At 42.5% G+C, this 19839-nt stretch overlaps 2 protein-coding genes across 2 annotated transcripts; both read right to left on the reverse strand.

The window, feature by feature from the left end:
• On the reverse strand, window positions 1-3220 carry LOC127769610 (mitochondrial import inner membrane translocase subunit Tim13-like). The gene is made up of 2 exons (XM_052295209.1): window positions 3000-3220; window positions 1-437 (listed from the first exon to the last, which is right to left on the reverse strand). Exons 1-2 carry the CDS (start codon window positions 3108-3110, stop codon window positions 288-290), a joined length of 261 nt encoding a protein of 86 aa, XP_052151169.1. The 5' UTR covers window positions 3111-3220; the 3' UTR covers window positions 1-287.
• A 9705-nt stretch (window positions 3221-12925) lies between these two features.
• LOC127771983 (B3 domain-containing protein Os04g0581400-like) lies at window positions 12926-17676 on the reverse strand. Its single transcript, XM_052297948.1, has one exon. It carries the CDS (start codon window positions 17011-17013, stop codon window positions 15730-15732), a length of 1284 nt encoding a protein of 427 aa, XP_052153908.1. The 5' UTR covers window positions 17014-17676; the 3' UTR covers window positions 12926-15729.
• Between the last annotated feature and the right edge of the window lie 2163 nt (window positions 17677-19839).

Below are 19839 nucleotides of genomic sequence, written 5' to 3' on the forward strand. Positions count from 1 at the left end.
TGCTGCAAACCGCGATGGCATATGATAGCCTGCACACAAATCCATTGGTGCATTTCTCCATCAAAGGATGAAAAGAGACCATGAACAATTGCATGAACTTAAATACAAAAATATTGCACATTTATGGTTTATCACCATGTGCCTTTTCTAAATTAGTATGCAGAAAAGCATAGCACTTTCTTAGAAGACAAATGGCAGAAAAAATAAAAGATGGATGCCATATTCTGATAGGTTCACTTTCATCATCCTAAGAAACCATTGAGAGCCATCAAATTCCTGAATGCTTCCTAGCGCTGCGAACTGAACAAAGCACGGCTGACAATACCAGTTGCCTCAATGTACCGATCAACACACCGTGATATGCAGCTACTCTCACTTCCACTCAAGCTTGTTCCTGGTTTAGTGACACACTTTGCAAAGCATTTGTTTCCAACAGTCTGCAACATCAAGAAGAAAAATGTAAGCATCCCAAAATCAATACATACCTAAATGTAGTTTTCTAGACAGTTAATGTGAAATAAGGACGTATGTGGTACATCTGGTCATGCAAGTATAATGCTTTCTAGTTTCAACAATGACATGACAAACTTATATCTACTCCATGTCTTTTTGCTCCAGTGCTACAACTTTTACCATTTAAATTTCATCCCCTGGGTTTCACCATGGACAAACAAACCGATGAGATATAGTCTACACACAATTAGAAACTGGAAGATTATGCACTACAATTAAATTAAGTCAGTGTCTCCCTGATTGACTAGATAGTTGGACTGATACAAGATTCAGAGACTTGCTCATCACATTCAACCCCAAAAAGGGCAAGGTAAAGCATGCTGAGCCAATTGGAACACTGAATCAAATTTGGAAAATAAGTATATCATACAGAATATTCAGTAAAGCTTATCAATGCAGATCGTTAAACCGTCTCAATTGATATAATATTATGTATTTCAGCTATCAGATGTAAACAGCAACCCTTCTGTATGTCTACAAGCCATTGCTCACTAGGCCGCTAGGCTCCTAAACAAAATTGGTGATAGTCATACTAAAAAAAACTGACATAAATTCAACTTGGTATTGAACAGGAAAACTTCAAAGGTATACATTAGCTGATCATTGCTAGTGTTACAAACTAAAATTGTTTCTTTCGGTATCTAATTGGAAACATATAAAAATTGAAGATGATTTTATAACTAGACTGAAAGCATCCAGTTTGAACATACATAACTGCATACCGATTAGAGACATCTATCAGAAGAAAGGCATTCATGAATGGAAAGCAGTTTTAAGGGTGATTTTCAGTTTGAAGCAGTTTTGAACAAGGGTTCAGCACTTCAGCATCAGCTGTACACTAGAATAGTGCACTATAAACAGTCCAATATGGACCACACATCCCATGAATCAGAAATGCAAAATCCTAACACAGATGTGTTCATGTCCCTTGTTTTCATAGCACAAATACACGCACACATGTCTTGAGGTTAGCAAAAGAAAAAATCCCTTTAAATAGTTCTGGTACAAAAAGAAGGAATAAGGTTTGCTGTCAAGCTCTTAATGTATTTATGTAAAATCCTTGGTTCCATGAATCAACAAAATTTAAAAACAATAATACTAAACTAGGAAGTAGGAATTAGTTAAGCTAGCAATCAGTCTAAGTAACAATATTCTCTTTGGTTTGTATGACAGTTCGGAATGCTATATGGCATCCATCTAATGAAAACAAAGGTATTCAATTTGGATTTACTAGGAAACAAATGCTATATTTGATCACTTTGCAGATGATATTTTCGCCTTTACAGAGATAACAAGCCATGATGTTCAGTTTGAAGTGTGAAATGATAGAAGTAACAGTCTGGTAGCGCTCTTAAGGAGCATAGTTGAACCTACAGAAGTACACAGTATAAGTGTATAACTTTAAGAAGAAGATAAGAAGGGTGGGATCTACTTTCCTACATAATCAAAACAGGGCCAATGCACCCTGATGTTCCTGAAGAACTAAGCATGGTTATGATTGAGGTAAGGTAAATTAAAGAAACTATATCAATTAAGAATTTGCGTTGAAGAGAAGTTAATGGCAAATTGACCATTGTGAACAACGGCAACAAAGCTCTGTAGAAACCTGATCGTGAACAACGGATAAACAATGCACAGAGCTGCAAACCAAAAGGTTTCAAGACCACAAGCTAAATTAACTTAAGCAAACACAGTCAGCTGTGCTTGATCTTCTCCAAAGTCCAAACCTACCGCAAAACAGTGGCATTGTGGCACGTTTTTTTTTTTGTTCCAATTGAGGCTTAATCAAACAGATTTTACGCAACACTAGCCAAAACAACATGTTCGCATGGTACTGATTTGGCAAGCATATTCAATCAAACTAGAGCTCTCATAGCATTGCCCCTATACTCAAACCGACCTCCAAATGATCAAATGGAGCGATTGCGACTCGGTAGAACAATGGTGGAACCTTGTGGTAGATTCTCCCAACAACCCCCGCATTCCCCTGCGTACTCTGGTGATCTTGGTCTCCTGGGAAATATGGTGTGAGCGAAATGCAAGAATTTTTCGAAACACTGCATTGCCACCGGCATCCATCCTCGCCAAGATAAAAGAGGAAGGTCGGGCATGGGTCAAAGCAGGAGCCTCTAAGCTTCAAGAGTTCGGAATCTTAGGAGATACCACTTAACCATCACCTTTTGCGGGCTTAGTTCTTTTTTAGACTAGCCCTGTACATAATTCTATCGCTCTGTATTTTCTCCATCTCTATCAATATACGAGGCAAAGCTTTTGCCCTCCTTTCAAAAAAAAAAAAAACATTGCATCGCCCCTAATTAGACGCGAGATTTGGGGATTCAAACCGGTGCCAAGCTAAAAGGATAAATCAATTGGTTTCACCTTAAGAGCTCCAATTTGAAATCCAGCACAGAAGAGAATCCTCTACAGATGCGCACACCCACAAACTGATAATACCGTCGATCCGAGGAAGGCTCCAGTAATCTCACCTCGAGGAACTCCTGCGCGTAGGCCTGCGCGAGCTGGGCCTTGATCTGTTCCATGAGATGCTCCGTGGACGCAGTCGACCCCGCCGACGACGGCGACGAGAACGAGTCCATGATCTCCGGCGAGCGGCGGCTCCCTCCAACTCTTCCGCGTCAAAGCTGCGCGCTGGTCGGCTTCTTCTTCCTCAGCAAGACATGGAGAGAGTTATACGACGGCGCGGTGGGCGGTGGGCGGTGGCTAGTGCCCACGGCGTCTTGTGGGCTTGTGGCGTGGGCCATAACCCTAGGCCCAAAATGGCCCAAATAGTTTCATTGTTGGGCCTTATGGGCCATAATGTTGTGGCACCGAGGCCCATATATAGTCAGCTCAGGCTGTAGGCCGGTAGCCACCTCGGCCTAGTTGCGTACAGGGCCCCGTCGAGTCCGTCTCTTCTTTTGTGGGCAACAAGTACTACACTAGAAATACTAGGTTCGGTGATCCTTCGAGTTCTCAAAATCAATCCATCAATCATCATCGATAACGCGGCGACAGAACGGATTCCGAACCCGTAGTTGTTGGACATTACCGAAACCGTCGATGTGGGAGCATCGAATGTGGCTTTGCTTTTTGGCGACCCGAGCTACACACACACTTTCTTTTTTCTCTCCATTTGTTACCTCAAGTGTCAAGAACCCTTGGGGCTTAGCTTGCTCGACAGCGAACGCTGTCGCCGCTTTACCCCGCATGGTCTACTTCAGGAACCAGTAACGGATACTAATCTAAGAAAGCGCCCACGAGATAGGTGACGCCGCACTGCAGTACGCACAGGTCGTCGCGAAGCTGCACTTGCATCCACGTTACGTCGCCATCAGGGGCATTTGCGTTTGCATCCTCTCTCTCTGACGATGCACACCAAGCACGGACAGTACACACTCGCATCCGTCCGTGTCTCACGTTGCAATCACATTAGCTCAGGCGTCGTCTTCAGTACAGCTATATACACGATTAAATGAAGCTTTACTTCAGTTATTAGCAAATCAGCAGAGAGCTAACTGATTAATTAATAGCTGTGCGCTGTATATGTGCAAGGCTTGTTTCACCTGCCCGTGAAGCTGCTCCCCCTGTGAGCAGTGTGAGAGACAGACAGGGGCAGTGGGGGCGCAGTGCAGCTAGCTGTGCAGGTGCAGGGGGGGTGCCGCGGTAGTAACAAAGTACGCGGCGGAGAAAACGGTAAACAGGAGGGGAGATCGAGGGCATCAAGAGGAGGGGGGTGTGGTGGTGAACTGCTGCAGCGGCGTGGCTGGTAGCGAGCTGAGCTCTGCCGGCCAGCGCTTTCCAAGCTAGCGAGCCAAGCCAGCGCGCGACATGCAAAAGCCTGCGGGCGCGCGGGGCGTACGTCGTCCTACTAGCAGCTAAGCTACCTCGGGTCCCCCACCTGCGCCCTGCCTGCTGCAACTGCGGCCCGCGAGCGCGCGAGATCAATCAAAAGGCGCTCTCTGATCGATCGATCAATCGATCTAATGGGGGAGAGAGGGGAGGAGAAAAAAAGATCAAATCATTTTACTGGGCTTCTTCGCTATGGCTAGATGGTGGGAGCTAGGGGGCAAGGAGGAGAGCCCTGTTCATGAAAGCAACAACGCATGCATGCGATGGGGGCTCTGATCGATCTGCAGCTGATGCTGCTGCAGCTGCTTCTGCAATCTGCATGCGCCTGACTGCGCGCGCCCATCTCTCGATCTCGCTCGCCTGGTGGGCGTACGTAAATTAACCCAGGGGTGGCATGCATGGCACCGAGTACTTTGCCTGCGCTGCTGCATGCTTCGCGCCGCGCAGCGCACTGTGTATGTGCAAGTGCCTAACATGGCAGCTCCGGGCCTCCGAACCGTGGAATTGAATACGTTACCTACGTGAAACCAGGGCGGTTTTATTGTTGTTTTTTTTGTTGCGAGGGCTCAGGACTGACAGCGTACACAGTGTACAACATGAGTATTGGAGACATAATATAATAATCAGTGGTAATTCGTGGAGTGGTGCAGCCACAAACCAACCTGCAGCAGATCATTGCCCTCGCTGGGGCATAGAATTTCGGCGGTCAAGTAGCTAGGCTACTCGCTGGAGGACCTGCAAAGGTTAATAATGCTTGGCCTGCAGTTGATGCCTCCCCGGAAGCCCCACTATATACTATTCCGTCTGGATTTTTGCACCTCAGATTAATTTCTTACGAATAATTAAAAAGTTTATGGAAATTAATATAACCATCAACTCAATTAAACCCATTAACCCAGCAGGTTTGGAAATGACCATCTCACTCTTATAAGGTGGTTAGAAGTTCCCTGTCAAAATACAGAACTTTTTTATTTGTCAAATTTCGGTATATATATTTCCGGGAGCAATACCAACTACTAGTAGAATGTACCAACCACAGGCTTGTTCAACCCAAGACCTCAATCCCCTCCAATCCTTCTCCGGAGGATTAACCGAACAAAACCGATACTGTACAAATTAATGTTTCAGCAAACAGCCTCTCGGGCGCAGGTTTTCATACACGCGTTCACAAATACTACCATGATCGATAACATTAACTGGCCACATAATCTACTTCGGAGACGATGTTTTCAGACTATCTACGCGGGAAGCTAGCAGCAGCAGTGCACGGGATCGAAAGTCTTGAAACAACTGTGCCGCGCGTCAGTGTGCGCCCCTGGATATATAGTTCGTTCGTCTTACTACAATAATTTCCGGCCCTAACGCGTGGAGGACCACCCTGCGCGTCGTCCTGTGTCATGCGCCGGCCCCATGTGTCAGTGCCAGGCTAGCTAGGCTTTTCCGGATGGGCCCCCTCTCCCTCCTCCCCGCTGCCCAAACTACTAATCAATGGAGCCTACTACTTCCCTGGCCTGGATGGAGATCAGATGGATGGCAATGGGCAATGGCATCTCCTCGTCTTTGAGTCCTTCGCCATCTCCATCCCTCTTTCCGCTGAGTCGTCATTTTCAGTTTTTTTGGGGGGAAGAAACCTTTTTCCTTGAGATAGGAGTATCTACATATCACTATATGCTCTAGCTACTAGCTAGCCTCTAGGCTCTAGCTGGTTATTATTATCATCGCGCGCGCCTACCCATTCGGCAAAATGCTCCCAACTTTCCTCAACGGCCATCCTCTCCATCGTCGTCCTCGCGAGCTCCCATCCTCAACGCATGCGCGTACGTGGCGTGACGGGAATGTATATCAGGAACGGAGCGCCATCATGACATCATCGTATGGCTGCCGGCCATGTTTCTCCAATCTGTGCATGCATGTGTGTGGGTGCATCGCATCGCATCGTCTCGATCGCCGCGCGCATATCCCTCTCCTCTCCTCTCGGTCGATCGGCTGCTAGCTTGTGCGCGCGCATGCATGCCATGCCGCCTGCGTGGCAGCGTTGTTTGTTGCCTGGTGTTGCACCTGATCTGCCATGCGGCTTTGTCTCCATCTCTCTATTGTACTACTGACTTACGGTCATGAACAAAAATAATCAAGAAAATATATATTACTGTGTTGTGTCAGAGCTGCCGCCGGCTCGGCTGGCCGGCCGCCTTGCTGGCTGATCTCCCACCCTCCTGCCCTGTGTCGTCTAATTAATTACTGTTAATATGCATAATGATGATAATTTCCCCCTTAGTTTCTAGTTTCTACTCCTCCGTCCCAAAAACAAATCTAAAATTAGATATGATACATTCTAATACAACGAATCTATATGTATTAGAATGTGTCATATCCAATATTAGATTGATTTTTATAAGACGAAGGGAGTGCTTAAACCCGTATAGAAATACTACACTAGTACGGCTGGCAAGCTACTACATATAGGCCTTGTTTAGTTTGGGAAAATTTTTAGGTTTGGTTCTCACATCGGATATACGTATACACATATTTAAAGCAAATTACAGATTCCGTCAGAAAACTACGAGACAAATTTATTAAGCTTAATTAATCCGTTTTTAGTAAATGTTTACTGTAGCACTACATTATCAAATCATAGCGTAATTAGGCTTAAAAGATTTATCTCGTAATTTACATGTCATATGCGTAATTGATTTTTTTCTTACATTTAATATTTCATACATATGTTTAAACATTTAAACATTTAGACAGTGTAAAAATTTTTGTTTTGAGAAGGCCATAGTATCCAGTTCGTCTGGATTTGTTCTAGTACTCATCCCCTGTCATGTGTGGTCGTACCTATCGTACCAAGTTAACCTTATTAATGCATAGTACCATCGACGTGGCCAGCTGCTACTACTACTAGTACTAATTTACTTTGGCTTACATCGCATATATCACACATGAATATGCATGATGTGGATTAGTCGTACACCGTCCATGCATGCCGACATGCGATAAAAATTCAGCAGGATATTACTGCCTCTCCGGCGATGGTATATGGAAACGTGCGTGACGGGGACGAAAACGCGCGCACCATAATGTGTACTATTTTATTTCCGGTCAAGCCAGTTAAGATATGTTAGACCACAGTTATAGGTACTCCTTCATCCAAAAAAATCGTAGAGATGTATAACCTGCATGTCTAGATATATCTCCTGGGTTATACTTTTTTTAGGAGGAGGAAGTACATACACACCTCAGTCCCACAGTAACTTTGTTTTAACAATTCTCAAACAACAAATTAGTAGTGAAAAGAAACGACTAGACATAGTGCCCCACATTAAAACACTTAGGGCCTGTATGGGGGAGCTTTAAATTCTGAGAAGCAGCTGTTTGGTAGCCAGCTTCTGAGAATCTGGAAAAGCTCTGAAATCCAGCTTCTCTTGCTTCTGGCTTCTTAGTTCATTTTTCAGAATCAGAAGCTGTGGACTATTTGGGGCAGCTTCTAGCAGAAGCAGCTTTTAGGAAAAGCTGCAGCTGGGACAAGCTCTCTCAAACAGGGCCAGGTGTATTTGGCAAGCTCCAACAAAATACGCATATACCTTACCCTGATCTGTTGTAGCCCGTAATAATGCTATCTTTGTGGGGCATTTTAAATCCTGGAAGTTGTTTGTTGGATATTACACTAATTATTAAATTTTCATCATATGCTAAATATTTGCTTTTTTTCTTAACGACTTTGACTTAAATGATGAGTACACATGTCAGTTACAAGTTGCTTAATTAATATTATTTTGAATTTCATAATTAAATTAATAAATTTACTAAATTGAGTCTCTGATTTGGGTTCATATTTACTCTTTGTTCTGAATTTTGACAGTATTAAAATTTGTAAAAAATAAAAATAAAAATAAGGACCACAAGATATTCCTAGTTGCATGTTTTATTTAATAAGAAACACTCAATACTACAGTCTATGGCCATGATCATACAATCCACCTAATCAATAGTTTTTTGTTTAAGTGGGAGCTCTATTAGAGTATACTACGGTTATAGGTAAATAGCTAGATAGATAGGCGAGTTTAAACAGGAGGTACCATATTTGCTACGAAGGCATAGTAATTGAAGAAGGAAAAACGAAAAAAAAATAAAATGTGCCAAGGTTTAAACTATAACAGTGTAGATTGATCAATAATTAGTTGTATAGAAAGTAAAATTGTCCATTGAAAATCCAATGTAGCAATTGTATATATTAAAATCCATATACTTTTAAAATTAATATGCATGTTACAATTAATTTGAGTTGCATATCAAATCAAAATTAAATTTCAATATAGTGTTTCTGCGTAAATATGAGGAAAAAATCTCATAGCTAGAGTACTCTCATCGTCTTTAAAATACAAGGGATTTTGTCTGTGAATTAGGATACCTAGAATCTGTTAGGGAAGGAGAGTAGTAAATTAGGTATGGTTTAGTTCCCAACTTTTTCTTCAAACTTTCAACTTTTTCATCATATCAAAACTTTCCTACACACACAAACTTCTAACTTTTTCATCACATCGTTCCAATTTCAATCAAACTTTCAATTTTAGCGTGAACTAAACACACCCTTAATATATAAAAGTAAACTTGATTTAGGGATAGAGAGTGTACTCCTACATCTGAAGAAAAAAAAAAAGCCTGCAGTGTACTGATGATCATCATGTGGTGTGTATATATAAGTAGGTATAGGAGCACTAACGTACGCACATAAATTAAAGCTGCGAGCTAGCCTGCTCTTGGACTAGATGTCCTGAGCATGCATGGACTAGCTTAGCTAGCCGTAACTGTGTACCCTTCCTTTTGCAGTTTTTAGTTTCTGGCGTGGATCAGCTCGCGCATGCATGCATGACAGGAGAGGAAGAACTGGACGCCGGCCGACCGGCCGGCATGCATCTCCTTTTTTTGAGTGTGTGCACGTTCTTTCGGGACATGTGGCAACGGATGGCTGGGCCACTTGTCGATCGCCGTGATGCTAGCTTGTAGGGACTCGTACGCCGCGTGCAACTGCTCACAAGATCTGGACTCTCGGCGTACGGCGTACTGTGGGCTTATACTGATTGCTCCTGAAAGCTGGCTCATCGCATACATATATACGTAGTACGTGCCAGTGTGCTGGCTCTCCGGTATATATAATCAAATTGTACTAAGATGATAACCAAGGAGCAGATATAGTATACTCAGTACTCACATAGCCACACGTATGTACGAAAGACAAATCAAAACAATAGAAAAGGTGTTTTTTTTTTACAATCTTAAAATTGTGTAGAAGTCCAATACTTGAAGTTAAAGTTACGTGGATGTTGACATTAGAAGTTAAAATTGTGTCAGATCCCAGCTTAAGGCATTGCCATGCCAAATAAGAGGGATAATATAACTTGTTTTTTTCTAGAATTCTTTTTTAAAAGAAAAACATCCTGGCATCCAAGGTGCTAGCCTATAAGATGACAACTATAGGGATGTCGCCATATAATTGAGCGGAGTGTCAACCTAGCTTGTGCAATATCGGCTAAGACATTTAAGTCTTGATACATATTGTAAGTTTTAGTAAAGATTACATGGATTCACCTGAGGAATCATGGAATTGTATGAAAGCATTTGTGTTAGGCCATAATTTCCACATACCATGTCACATGATGGATTCATTGTGATGGCTGGGACAAATAGTGGGATCCACCTTATGGTTCCATCCTACTACCCATTTTCTTGCAGTGTGTGTAATTTCATTACTAGGACCTACATGTTGCACATAAGAAAGATTTCTACAACATGAACTCTATCCCTATTATCTGCAAGTCAATGTAGGAGTGGGTCCAAAGATGGGACAACTATATATCCTTATTTATGCCATATCAATATTTGGAACTCCATCCGTCCCAAAATATAACAACTTTTAGCCTTTAGAATTTGTCCCAAAATATAATTTCTCCACCAACATTCTCTTTCCAATCAATTACAATCCTCCACCATTCAATTTTCTCACCTACCTCTACTACTCATCCAATCACAATCCTCACTTCTACTCCATCCGTCCCATTTTAAGTGCAGCCATGATTTCTCGCGCCCAACTTTGATCGTCCGTCTTATTTGAATAATTTTTGAAAAAATTTAAAAACATAAGTCACGAGTAAAATACTATTCATGTTTTATCATCTCATAACAACAAAAATACTAATTATAAAAAGTTTTCAAATAAGACGGACGATCAAAATTGGACACGAAAACTCACAGTTGCACTTAAAATGGGACGGAGGGTGTACCTACTTTTTAATAACCGTGTCCAAATCTAAAACTTTTTATATTCTGGAACGGAGAGAATAGAAGTTTTTGGACATAAAAGCACCAAGGTAAGGACAATTTAGCTCGAACTGTTTGTCAGTGACCGGTTCTGATTACTTCATGTTTGAGTAGTTGTCAATTACTAATCAATTAGATTTCCTACCTGTCTTTCACGATTTCATTACTAGTAATAAAGGCTTGCACAAACATATCTACCTTTAACAATGTAACAAGATGGATACGAAGTGCATGATTAATTCCTGATTCCCTCGGGATTTTGGGGGTGAGGATGGGAAGGGAGCCTGCAGGGGGATGGGGGAGTACGAAAAAGGTAACTTAACTGTGACGGTCGTTTCCTAGCATCGGCACAATGTACATGAAAAATCAATTATGATGCCATGAGAAACAGCTACACATATGTTGATACTGGACCTGGCACGAAGGGTTAAGAGAGATCAGTCAAAGATAGAAGAAATAGATACACATTAGTTGATAATAAGGGATATATGCCTAGCATGCATTGTATGGTTACTGACACTTAACGTGTCACACATACACAACGCATTATGCGATCATTAATTAGCTTACTAGAAGAGGAATGACATCGAGCATCACCTTGCTACCTAACACATCATCTATTCATGAAACTTTACAAGAACACAACCAACAATTTTGTAATGCTATATATCTTGCTGTGCTTCCTTTCTCACAGGAATACACATATGTAATTAAATGGTAGAAACCTTAATTTGTTGATATTCAATTAAGTATGTATGCACGATGGAGTTTTCCATGCCAAACACTACATACATTGGACTGGTGCATACATATATACACCAACTTATCAGGTTCTCAATGACTACACATTTCATGTGATCATGTCTCATCTCCCTTAAATACATAATTCTCCAAATGCCTAGGGAGATCAACTATACGTGAAACTTTCTTGGCAGTGAGCCAGTGACCCCACAATTGCGTAGTAGTACCACTATGGTTTTTTTTTTGCACCCTGCAGATTGCATCTACTCTAGCTAGCTAGCTACTACTCATTAATTCTAGCTATTCCCATCAGGATTGTGGACGTACTATCTGTACCAAACCCTTGCTACTCTAGTAGTTTTTATCTACACATACCCTATATCCGTGTACATAGCCAAATTATGTCCATATACATAGCTAGGATTTATTTTTTCTTCTGACTATGAGTGTGGACAACCAAATGTTCAGATTTATAGCTAAAGTTTGATTATTTTTTTCTTGAGACGAAGGGAGTATGTAATTTGGGCTTGATCCCCAGGCTAACTCGGACCCATAATCCTAATTAGAATATATATGACAGTTCCACGGAAAGTTTGGAAATATATAATATAACATATGGGTCAGCAATAGGTTTGAGAATTTCCTGGCTCGCCCCTGTATAGTGTAGTATGACAGGTATATACAAACTTTAACTACAAAAGTATTCTATGCATACTCCATTTAAAAAGGTTGAAACTATAGATAAATACAATTATCTACATATCATAAATGGATAAAACTAGTACTATAGATTGTCCTCTCAATCTCATACATGTACATGCATGCATGTTACTATCATCTATTAATACAATCTGAAGTAGCATAAACAACCAATACCCCACTTAATTTATCATTTTTAGTAGATTGAGTATTTACTAGTTTGAACACGTGTTGCATACCGGCATGCATTTTGTAAAACAAACAAATATGGCTTTTATGGATCAACACCATTTTTTCATATTTTTTTGAGAAATATATTGTCAAATATATATATATTGTGTGCATGGGAAATCACATCATCTAGAATATGTTGAACTATACAGTATACTGATACGAGCTATGTAAACCATACTTATATATTAACATAGAAAAGAAGAAATAAGTGCATTAAACATGATACATAATTTGCATATATGTAGTTCCAGGCTTCCAGCATTTCCATAATTATGTTACAAATGCATATTGAAATCAGTATTGTGCATTAAGCAGTGTGCAGACAACCACCAGCTGTTTAAAAGTTGATACATAGATAAAAATCATACGCTAGATCTATTAACCACTACACATGACATTGCTTACATCTTCCACTACTAGTTCTGGCATATTCAGCAATAAAAACCTTTCCTCATATATGGATGAAGAATCAAGAAAAATGAAGAAATATGCACAAATAATTTCTTGAAGATGATTAATTAACACATGTGTTTCACTGTAGATAGTCCATGCATGTAATACGGTTGAGTGTTGTCCCTTTTTTTTTTCCGTCTAGCACTATCAAAAACTCCCAACACATTTCGTTCTCCAACCTCCAGCAAAATTGTAGCATGTAGTCAACAATGCTAAAGTCTTACTACCAACACAGCATATGACTCTTCTATCAAAAAACAAAATGTTACATATCTATCTATATATAGACACCTGACTGGATTTAGAAAATCAGTAACAAACTTGCTGCGATATAACAAAGACTTTTTGTTTTTTCTAAAAAAACGAATTAATTGTGTTGTTTGAGAAGAGAAGGTAATTAATTACTTAACTAGTAGTAAATCTACAACCTTAGTTCCCTATGGTTGAAGATGTGCCCAATTATAATAATCCCCATGCAAAGGTTTTCCGTCGATTTCCGTATGATTGGCTCCTGACAGTAGTTGAATTGCAAGCTAGTTCAGGCAAGTCATTGTTTATGACGTTTTCATGCAAAACAATGCAGAGAACTTCTGAACTCTCTTTCTGCCTTCGAAAATCCAAACTTCTAAATTGATTGCATATGACTTCTAATTGTTCGGTCTTAGGGGAAAAAATACTCTCTTTTTTCTGAACTAACTGACTTTGTATATTAAGAAAAGGAGAGAGCATATATATTATTCTTTTACTTGAATATATCTATATATGTTTATGCAATTTATTTTTAAATATAATAAATTAATGAATTGCGCAATTGATGCAAAAGTGATATGAGTTAGTTCTCTGACAAAATTATGAGATAAGAGATACTTGAGTTTCTCATTCTTATCTAGACCAACTATACAAAATAATATATGTACATATTTTGTGATTTACCACTATTAGAAGATTACACAGAAGTGAGTCTATACAAAGTGGCACACGTTTCTTCTTGAGTAACTGTGAATGGAGGAAGGAAGCACAGCAAAACAATCTAGATATGCACTAAGAAACTACTAGTATGTTGGATGAATGAAAAGGTATATATATACATATATTGAGAAGGATAATTTTACCATTCTTGAAAATATATCGAGAGATACCATATTTTTTAATACAAAACATGGTACCTCCATATTAGATACCTCAAGATACTTTCTCAAAGATAGTCAAATTTCTCTTGTTTCCTAAAGACCACACCAATCAGGTGCGTCAACAAACATCATGTGGAAGAAATAAGCTTGATTGCAGGTTCAACATGGATGGAGTGAATGGTCAGAAAAGAAAACGAAGAGAAAAACCATGCAATGGAAAGGAAAAACAAGTAGACACATATACATATAGACAGTCTCGTTCTCTGTTTTTTTTTTTCTTTTTACCTCCCCATAACTCCCCACTCCTTTTTCCAGCATACAATGGACCAAAAGTACTTTTGTAAGCAGGCACAGCATCTATATATCTATTCTGGCCTTACCTGTGCAAAAGGATCCCCATCCTACACCTTGCTAGTTATGGATACCTATTGCCGAGTCAGTGGGTGTCATTGCCCCCGTTGCTCCCAGCAAACATACACGCCGTACCTACTCACTGCAGTGAAAAGGAGAAGAGGGAGAAGAAAAGAAAATTTGTGTGTATACATAAACGCACACACATGCTCTCTCTTACTGATTCGTACACAAAAAGGACAAGAACAGAATAGCAACCAAGACTACTACTGCAAGAGATGTGTACATCTACGCACAACACTGTTCCTACTCCTACAGCAACAGTAAGAAGTTAGAACTGAGGTCCTCCTCCCCCATAAATTCTTAAGAGACGTACAAAGAAGTTAAGGCCAGTTGCAAGTGCCCGGTGCCCCTCTTTACAGACTGCCAAGACCATAAAGAACTCTTGGAGTGTATGCCACTCAAGGCCCAGACAATCCAAACTAGACGTAATTTGGCCCACTGTGGGGGTTATTTTTTTGTTCGACTTGGGTAAAAAACACAACAGAAGGAGAAAAAAAAAGTTAATTTGTTCTTCCTAGTGCATGCCTACCACATGATCCATGCCATCGATCGTGATCAAACAGATGGTACATATTATAGTATCTATGGACAGAGAATTGAACGAAAAGACTTCAGCACACCGGCAAAAAGGCATGAAGATGAAAACAATGCCAGCATTCAGCGCATACTAAATGTAAGAGATGACGAGAAGTGAAGTACAAAGAATGGAAGAGATAATTTAGAGTTTAAAGGGCTGACCTGAAGTACCAGAAGTGTCTTATCTCCATATGTATATGCATGAGGACTGGAGTGCTGTTCGCAGCTCCCTTAATCTTCCGTCAATGTGGTCGCCTTGTCTTTCGGGAATTGTGTTGCCACTTCAATCTAGGAGGATAGTAGAGAGATCGCACAAATATATATATGATGCAATAAGGACAAGCATATGGCACTTTATGGTGATATGATTCAGATCTTTGAAGCGTAAAGCTTTGGGGGTGCAAATTTGGAGGTGTGTTATCATATGTAAGGGTAAAAAGGATTCACCTTCCAAGCTGCCGAGGAATCACCCAGTAAAATCGGGATGGGAATATAACAGCACGAAGAAATAAAACGCAATAGTACTTTGGTGCTTGAATAAGAAGAATGAGATATCTAAACCCAAATAAAAACATTAATAATTCATTAATTCGCCTAATTTTTCTCTATATATTCTCAAACAAACATAAGAATGTGAATGGCCAAAAACAAAAAAGGAAACCAAAAGTTATGCTAACTCTATGATCAAAGTTATGATGGAGAATTGCAAAAGGTGGAGAAGTAGAAGAAGGCAGCAGACGGAAGAAGGATTTTTTGAACTTTCCTTTGGTACGCTCCCGATCGATCGAGGTGGCCTGATCCCTCTTCACAGATCGAGATCCAACGAGGAGTGCGCCTCTCTCTTGGATGACGACGATGACGACGGCGACGACGCGGCAGAGGACTCCGCTCCAGCTGCACCAGCCGGCATGTGTGGAGGCAATTCCAGCGACCTCAATGGTGCAGGCCTTTGCCACCCGGGCATCCGTAGCGACAATGCATTGGCGTCGTGGCCGGCGTCGTGGCCGCTCGACGACTGGCCGCCGTCCGGATGTGGGTTATCGAGGTTGACTCCGAACAGCCGGACGCGCTTCGATGCCGCCGCTGGGTTGTTGACGTGCGGCACCGAGTCGACAACCATGGGCAGGCCGGCGGTGACTACGGGGCTCGGGTGGTGCACCGTAATGTGGAGTTGGTGAGGAGGCGGAGGTGGCGGCGGCGGCGGTGGCAAGGGCGGGTGCTGATGAATCCCCGTCCCCGGGGAGCCGAAGAAGACGAGCTGCCTCGCCGGCACAGCGGGGTTGATGTTGCGGAAGTCGAAGCCCTGGCGAAAGCGGTGATGCTCGTAGAGCGTGGCGGGCGGCGCGGGCGGCATGAAGAAGGCGCCCGCGCCGCCGCCCCACGGGCCGTAGGGCGAGGTCATGGGGAGCGGTAGGCGCTGGAAGCGGTGCGGGTCGCGGACGTCGGCGCGGCGCTTCCAGTCGATGAAGAGGCGGTCGCGGGTGGCCTCGGCGGCGCCGCGGCAGAAGGAGACGGTGTCCCCGGCGTCGAGGCGCTTCTCCTTGACGAAGCGGCTCCAACCCTTGGTCATGACGTAGCTCTGGCTGCTGTTCCAGTAGGAGTAGCGGAAGCGCCATAGCTTGCCGGTTCGGTCCTCGAAGCTGAGGAGAAGGCCCTTCTCGTTCGCCGCCGAGTCCAGCGGGAAGTACTTCTCGGCGTGCTGCTTCGGGATCACCAGCCGGTTCAGCTTCCCCACGTCGCTCGGCGTCACCACCTTGTCGAACATGTGCTCCTTCTCGATCACCTCCACGTCCTCGCCGCCACCGCCGCCGCCACTCCCCGACGCTCCCGCGCCGTCGCTCGACCGGAAGGGAGAGCCCGACGCCGACGTGGACGCCGCCGCGGAAGCGGTGGCGGAAGGGGAGACCGATGTCGGGGAGGACGATGAGGCGGTGGCCGCCGCCGCCGCCGACGTCATGAAGGGGATCTCGCGGGGCGAGGCCTCCGCCTCCTCCTCCTCTTCATCCTGCTCCTGCTCCATCTCCTGTTCCCCTTCCTCCTCCTCCTCCTCTTCCTTGGAAAACCTACTACTCGTTGTAGCAAACTCCATATATATCTAGTAGATACTACTACCTCCCCCTAGCGGCGGCGCCCTCCGCTCCGCCTCTGCCTCCGGCGTCCACCTCGATCGCGTCCCCTTTTCCAGCGTGCCTCCGTCGCACGCGGCGTGGAGATGTGATGGCGATGCGGTCGTCCCGCCGGCGCGGCGCGCAGCGGGAGGGGGCCGGGAGAGCGAGCGAGCGAGCGAGCGAGAGAGAGATAGGAGGAGAGGAGACAGGGAGAGTCGGAGAGAGAGAGGAGGACGGGATCTATCTCCCAAGCCGTGGTATGGTACGAGCCTATCTATCTCATCTATCTATCTACCTACCTGCGCGCGCCGCGCCGCGCGCGTGTTTGCGTGTGTGCGCCCTCTCGCGTCGCGTATGCGAGAACGAATTTTGACCGGCTCGGAGACGACACGCGCGCGCGAGGCCCGGCCGGGGAGGAGGAGGCGATCTCATCTAATCTAGCCAATCCAGCGCCACAGCCAGAGAGGAGGGATGATGCGGGCTGCTGCTGCTGCTGCTGCGGCTCGCGCTGGCATTGACCGGCCTGCCTCGCGCGCGCGCGTTTGGATCTTGCTGCGAGCGAGCGCGAGGGAGGGGTTGGGGGTTGGGTTTTCGATCGGCGTGGTGGGGTGCGCGCGGTGGGAGAAGAAAGGAGGGGAAGCTACTAGGCCGGGCAGGGCATGTAACTGCAGCCCGGTAATTAGGTAATGGGAATTGATGGTGCTGCTTTTTACCTTTTTCTGCTTGTTGTTTGGGTAGGCTTGTGTGAGGCTGTGTGAGGAAAGCTGCTGCTGCTGCTTCTGCGCCTGCCTGCGCTCGCGTTCCGGCCCACCGGTGGGAGATGGGGAGTGGAAGCGAAGAGTGCGCCGAAGCGATGTGGAGGGGGAGGGTGTGAGGGACCTGCCCTAGAAGATTCCTGGAAGGTGACTGTGGATTGCTAGCACTTGCACTTACATTGGATTAGTAATCTATATTAGGAGTATTGTATCAGCTGGTCCTAATTCTGCCTCTGCCATCGTCTGTATTAATTTCGGTCTTGTGTAAAAACCTAGGATTCACGCGCGCTCCTATCCAGTACGTGATGCAAAGCTGTATTAGCCACTGATGGTCACATGATTCGCGGTTATAAAAATGTCTCCAGTGATGCGCCATCATTTGCAGTAGCATATAAATATGAAATGTTCTTTCAGAGAGCAACACCCGTGTGGTCCATCAGGGGAGCACACTTTCTCCCTTGACCGTAGCCACAGGGCGGAAGGATCATTGACGGTGCGCATGTATGGTGGTGAGATGGTCGTATAAGAGCCCGGAGAGGAAAAACAACGGCTGGATAGCTGATAGCATTTGCGAGTTGCGACTAGTGTTATTGGCCCAAATTAAAAGGGTGATACTGTAAGTGATGACAAGGGAGATCATATATATGCATATTGATGTAAATAGACGTCAGAGTTGACCACGGTAGAAGATTTGACATTCTGTGTCTATGTACGTATTCATGATAGAAACCCTTCCATATAGTCGGAGGTTTAGTGGATTATCAAACATTGGATTGATTCTGATAGTTACCTACGGGTAATAACTACTATATAACAATAGAATATCCGTACTTAACCGTAACCGAGTTCCCTATTTTAATATTTAATTATAATAATTTTCTTTTATAACTAGGAAAGTCGCCCGCGCATTCGCGCGGGCATGTATTGTACACATGATTAAACTTTTCAGTTTAGCCGATTTCATAGGGCATCACCAAAATTTCGGTCCGAAATTTTGAACAAAATTTAGTTGAATTTGAACAAATATTACCAAAATTCATGAAAAAATAAAAAAATTTGGCCAAAATAATATCGTATCGGAGGGGTCTGAAATGGCCGAAATTTCCAACCCTGATTGTACATTGCGTTTGAAATATCTATATAAACAGAATATCAATCGGCTGACACCTATTATGTTTAAAAGTACTTTTTTTTATTTGAATAAGACACATCAGGTGAAGCCTTCGCTGTTCTTTGGCATTTTGCTTTGATAATTTTTCCAAGATATTTGTTAGGTTTAAAAATATATCATATTTAATACATCTGTATTAATAATTATCTATGATCTCTTTATTATATAGAAGGAAGTTCGATTCAGTTTGTTTGGAAAACATGTCTAACAAATCAAGTGTAAACTAGAACTAAGGTGTTTGGCCATTTTTTTAATAGAATGTTTACATGCTTTATTTTTTTACGAATTCTAAAGAACTATATTGTTAATAAATATGTTTTATTTGTACCATCAAGTAGTTCTCCTTCTAGTAGGTTTAAGTTGATGCAAGTTGTTACATACTTACATATAAATTAATAAAGACATGTCATATACCTCGCTTCCTTCTGATTTGTGCGATCTATACTATCTTTTTCAAAAGAATATACCTAGTTAACATGAATCCAAAATTTTAAATTTAATAGTAACAAATATAACTTTTCAAAGAACTATATACTGCGAACCTTAGTGCGGTTTATATATTTAATAATATATGGAGAAAGTCATAATGCTATGATATAGGATAGATGTAAGGCCATTAATGTCTAAGCATTTTAAAATTGTTATGAAAATGGAACATGCAATGGTTGGTCTAATTTTAGTGAAATGTAAGAACCCATTTTTTACGAACTTATTATATTTTCTATTACCTACTTTATTTTATATTTTATACCAGTTCAAAATATAGGCTTTTTGGATCTTTAAATCATTGTTTTAATTATAAATACAACAATATTTAGATTAGAATCAGATGCATACCTTGCAATTTATGCATGTTTTAATATTTTTATTACTTTTGGCTA

Source organism: Oryza glaberrima, chromosome 4 (assembly GCF_000147395.1).
Source record: "Oryza glaberrima chromosome 4, OglaRS2, whole genome shotgun sequence".
Lineage (NCBI taxonomy): Eukaryota > Viridiplantae > Streptophyta > Magnoliopsida > Poales > Poaceae > Oryza > Oryza glaberrima.

What these genes read in the sequence shown, in the direction of transcription:
- LOC127769610 (XM_052295209.1), bottom strand. Translation starts at nt 3,110, where the DNA reads ATGGACTCGTTCTCGTCGCCGTCGTCGGCGGGGTCGACTGCGTCCACG. An exon ending in ACGCGCAGGAGTTCCTCGAG is followed by an intron (nt 438 to 2,999) that starts GTGAGATTACTG and finishes TTGATGTTGCAG; the next exon opens with ACTGTTGGAAACAAATGCTT.
- LOC127771983 (XM_052297948.1), bottom strand. Translation starts at nt 17,013, where the DNA reads ATGGAGTTTGCTACAACGAGTAGTAGGTTTTCCAAGGAAGAGGAGGAG.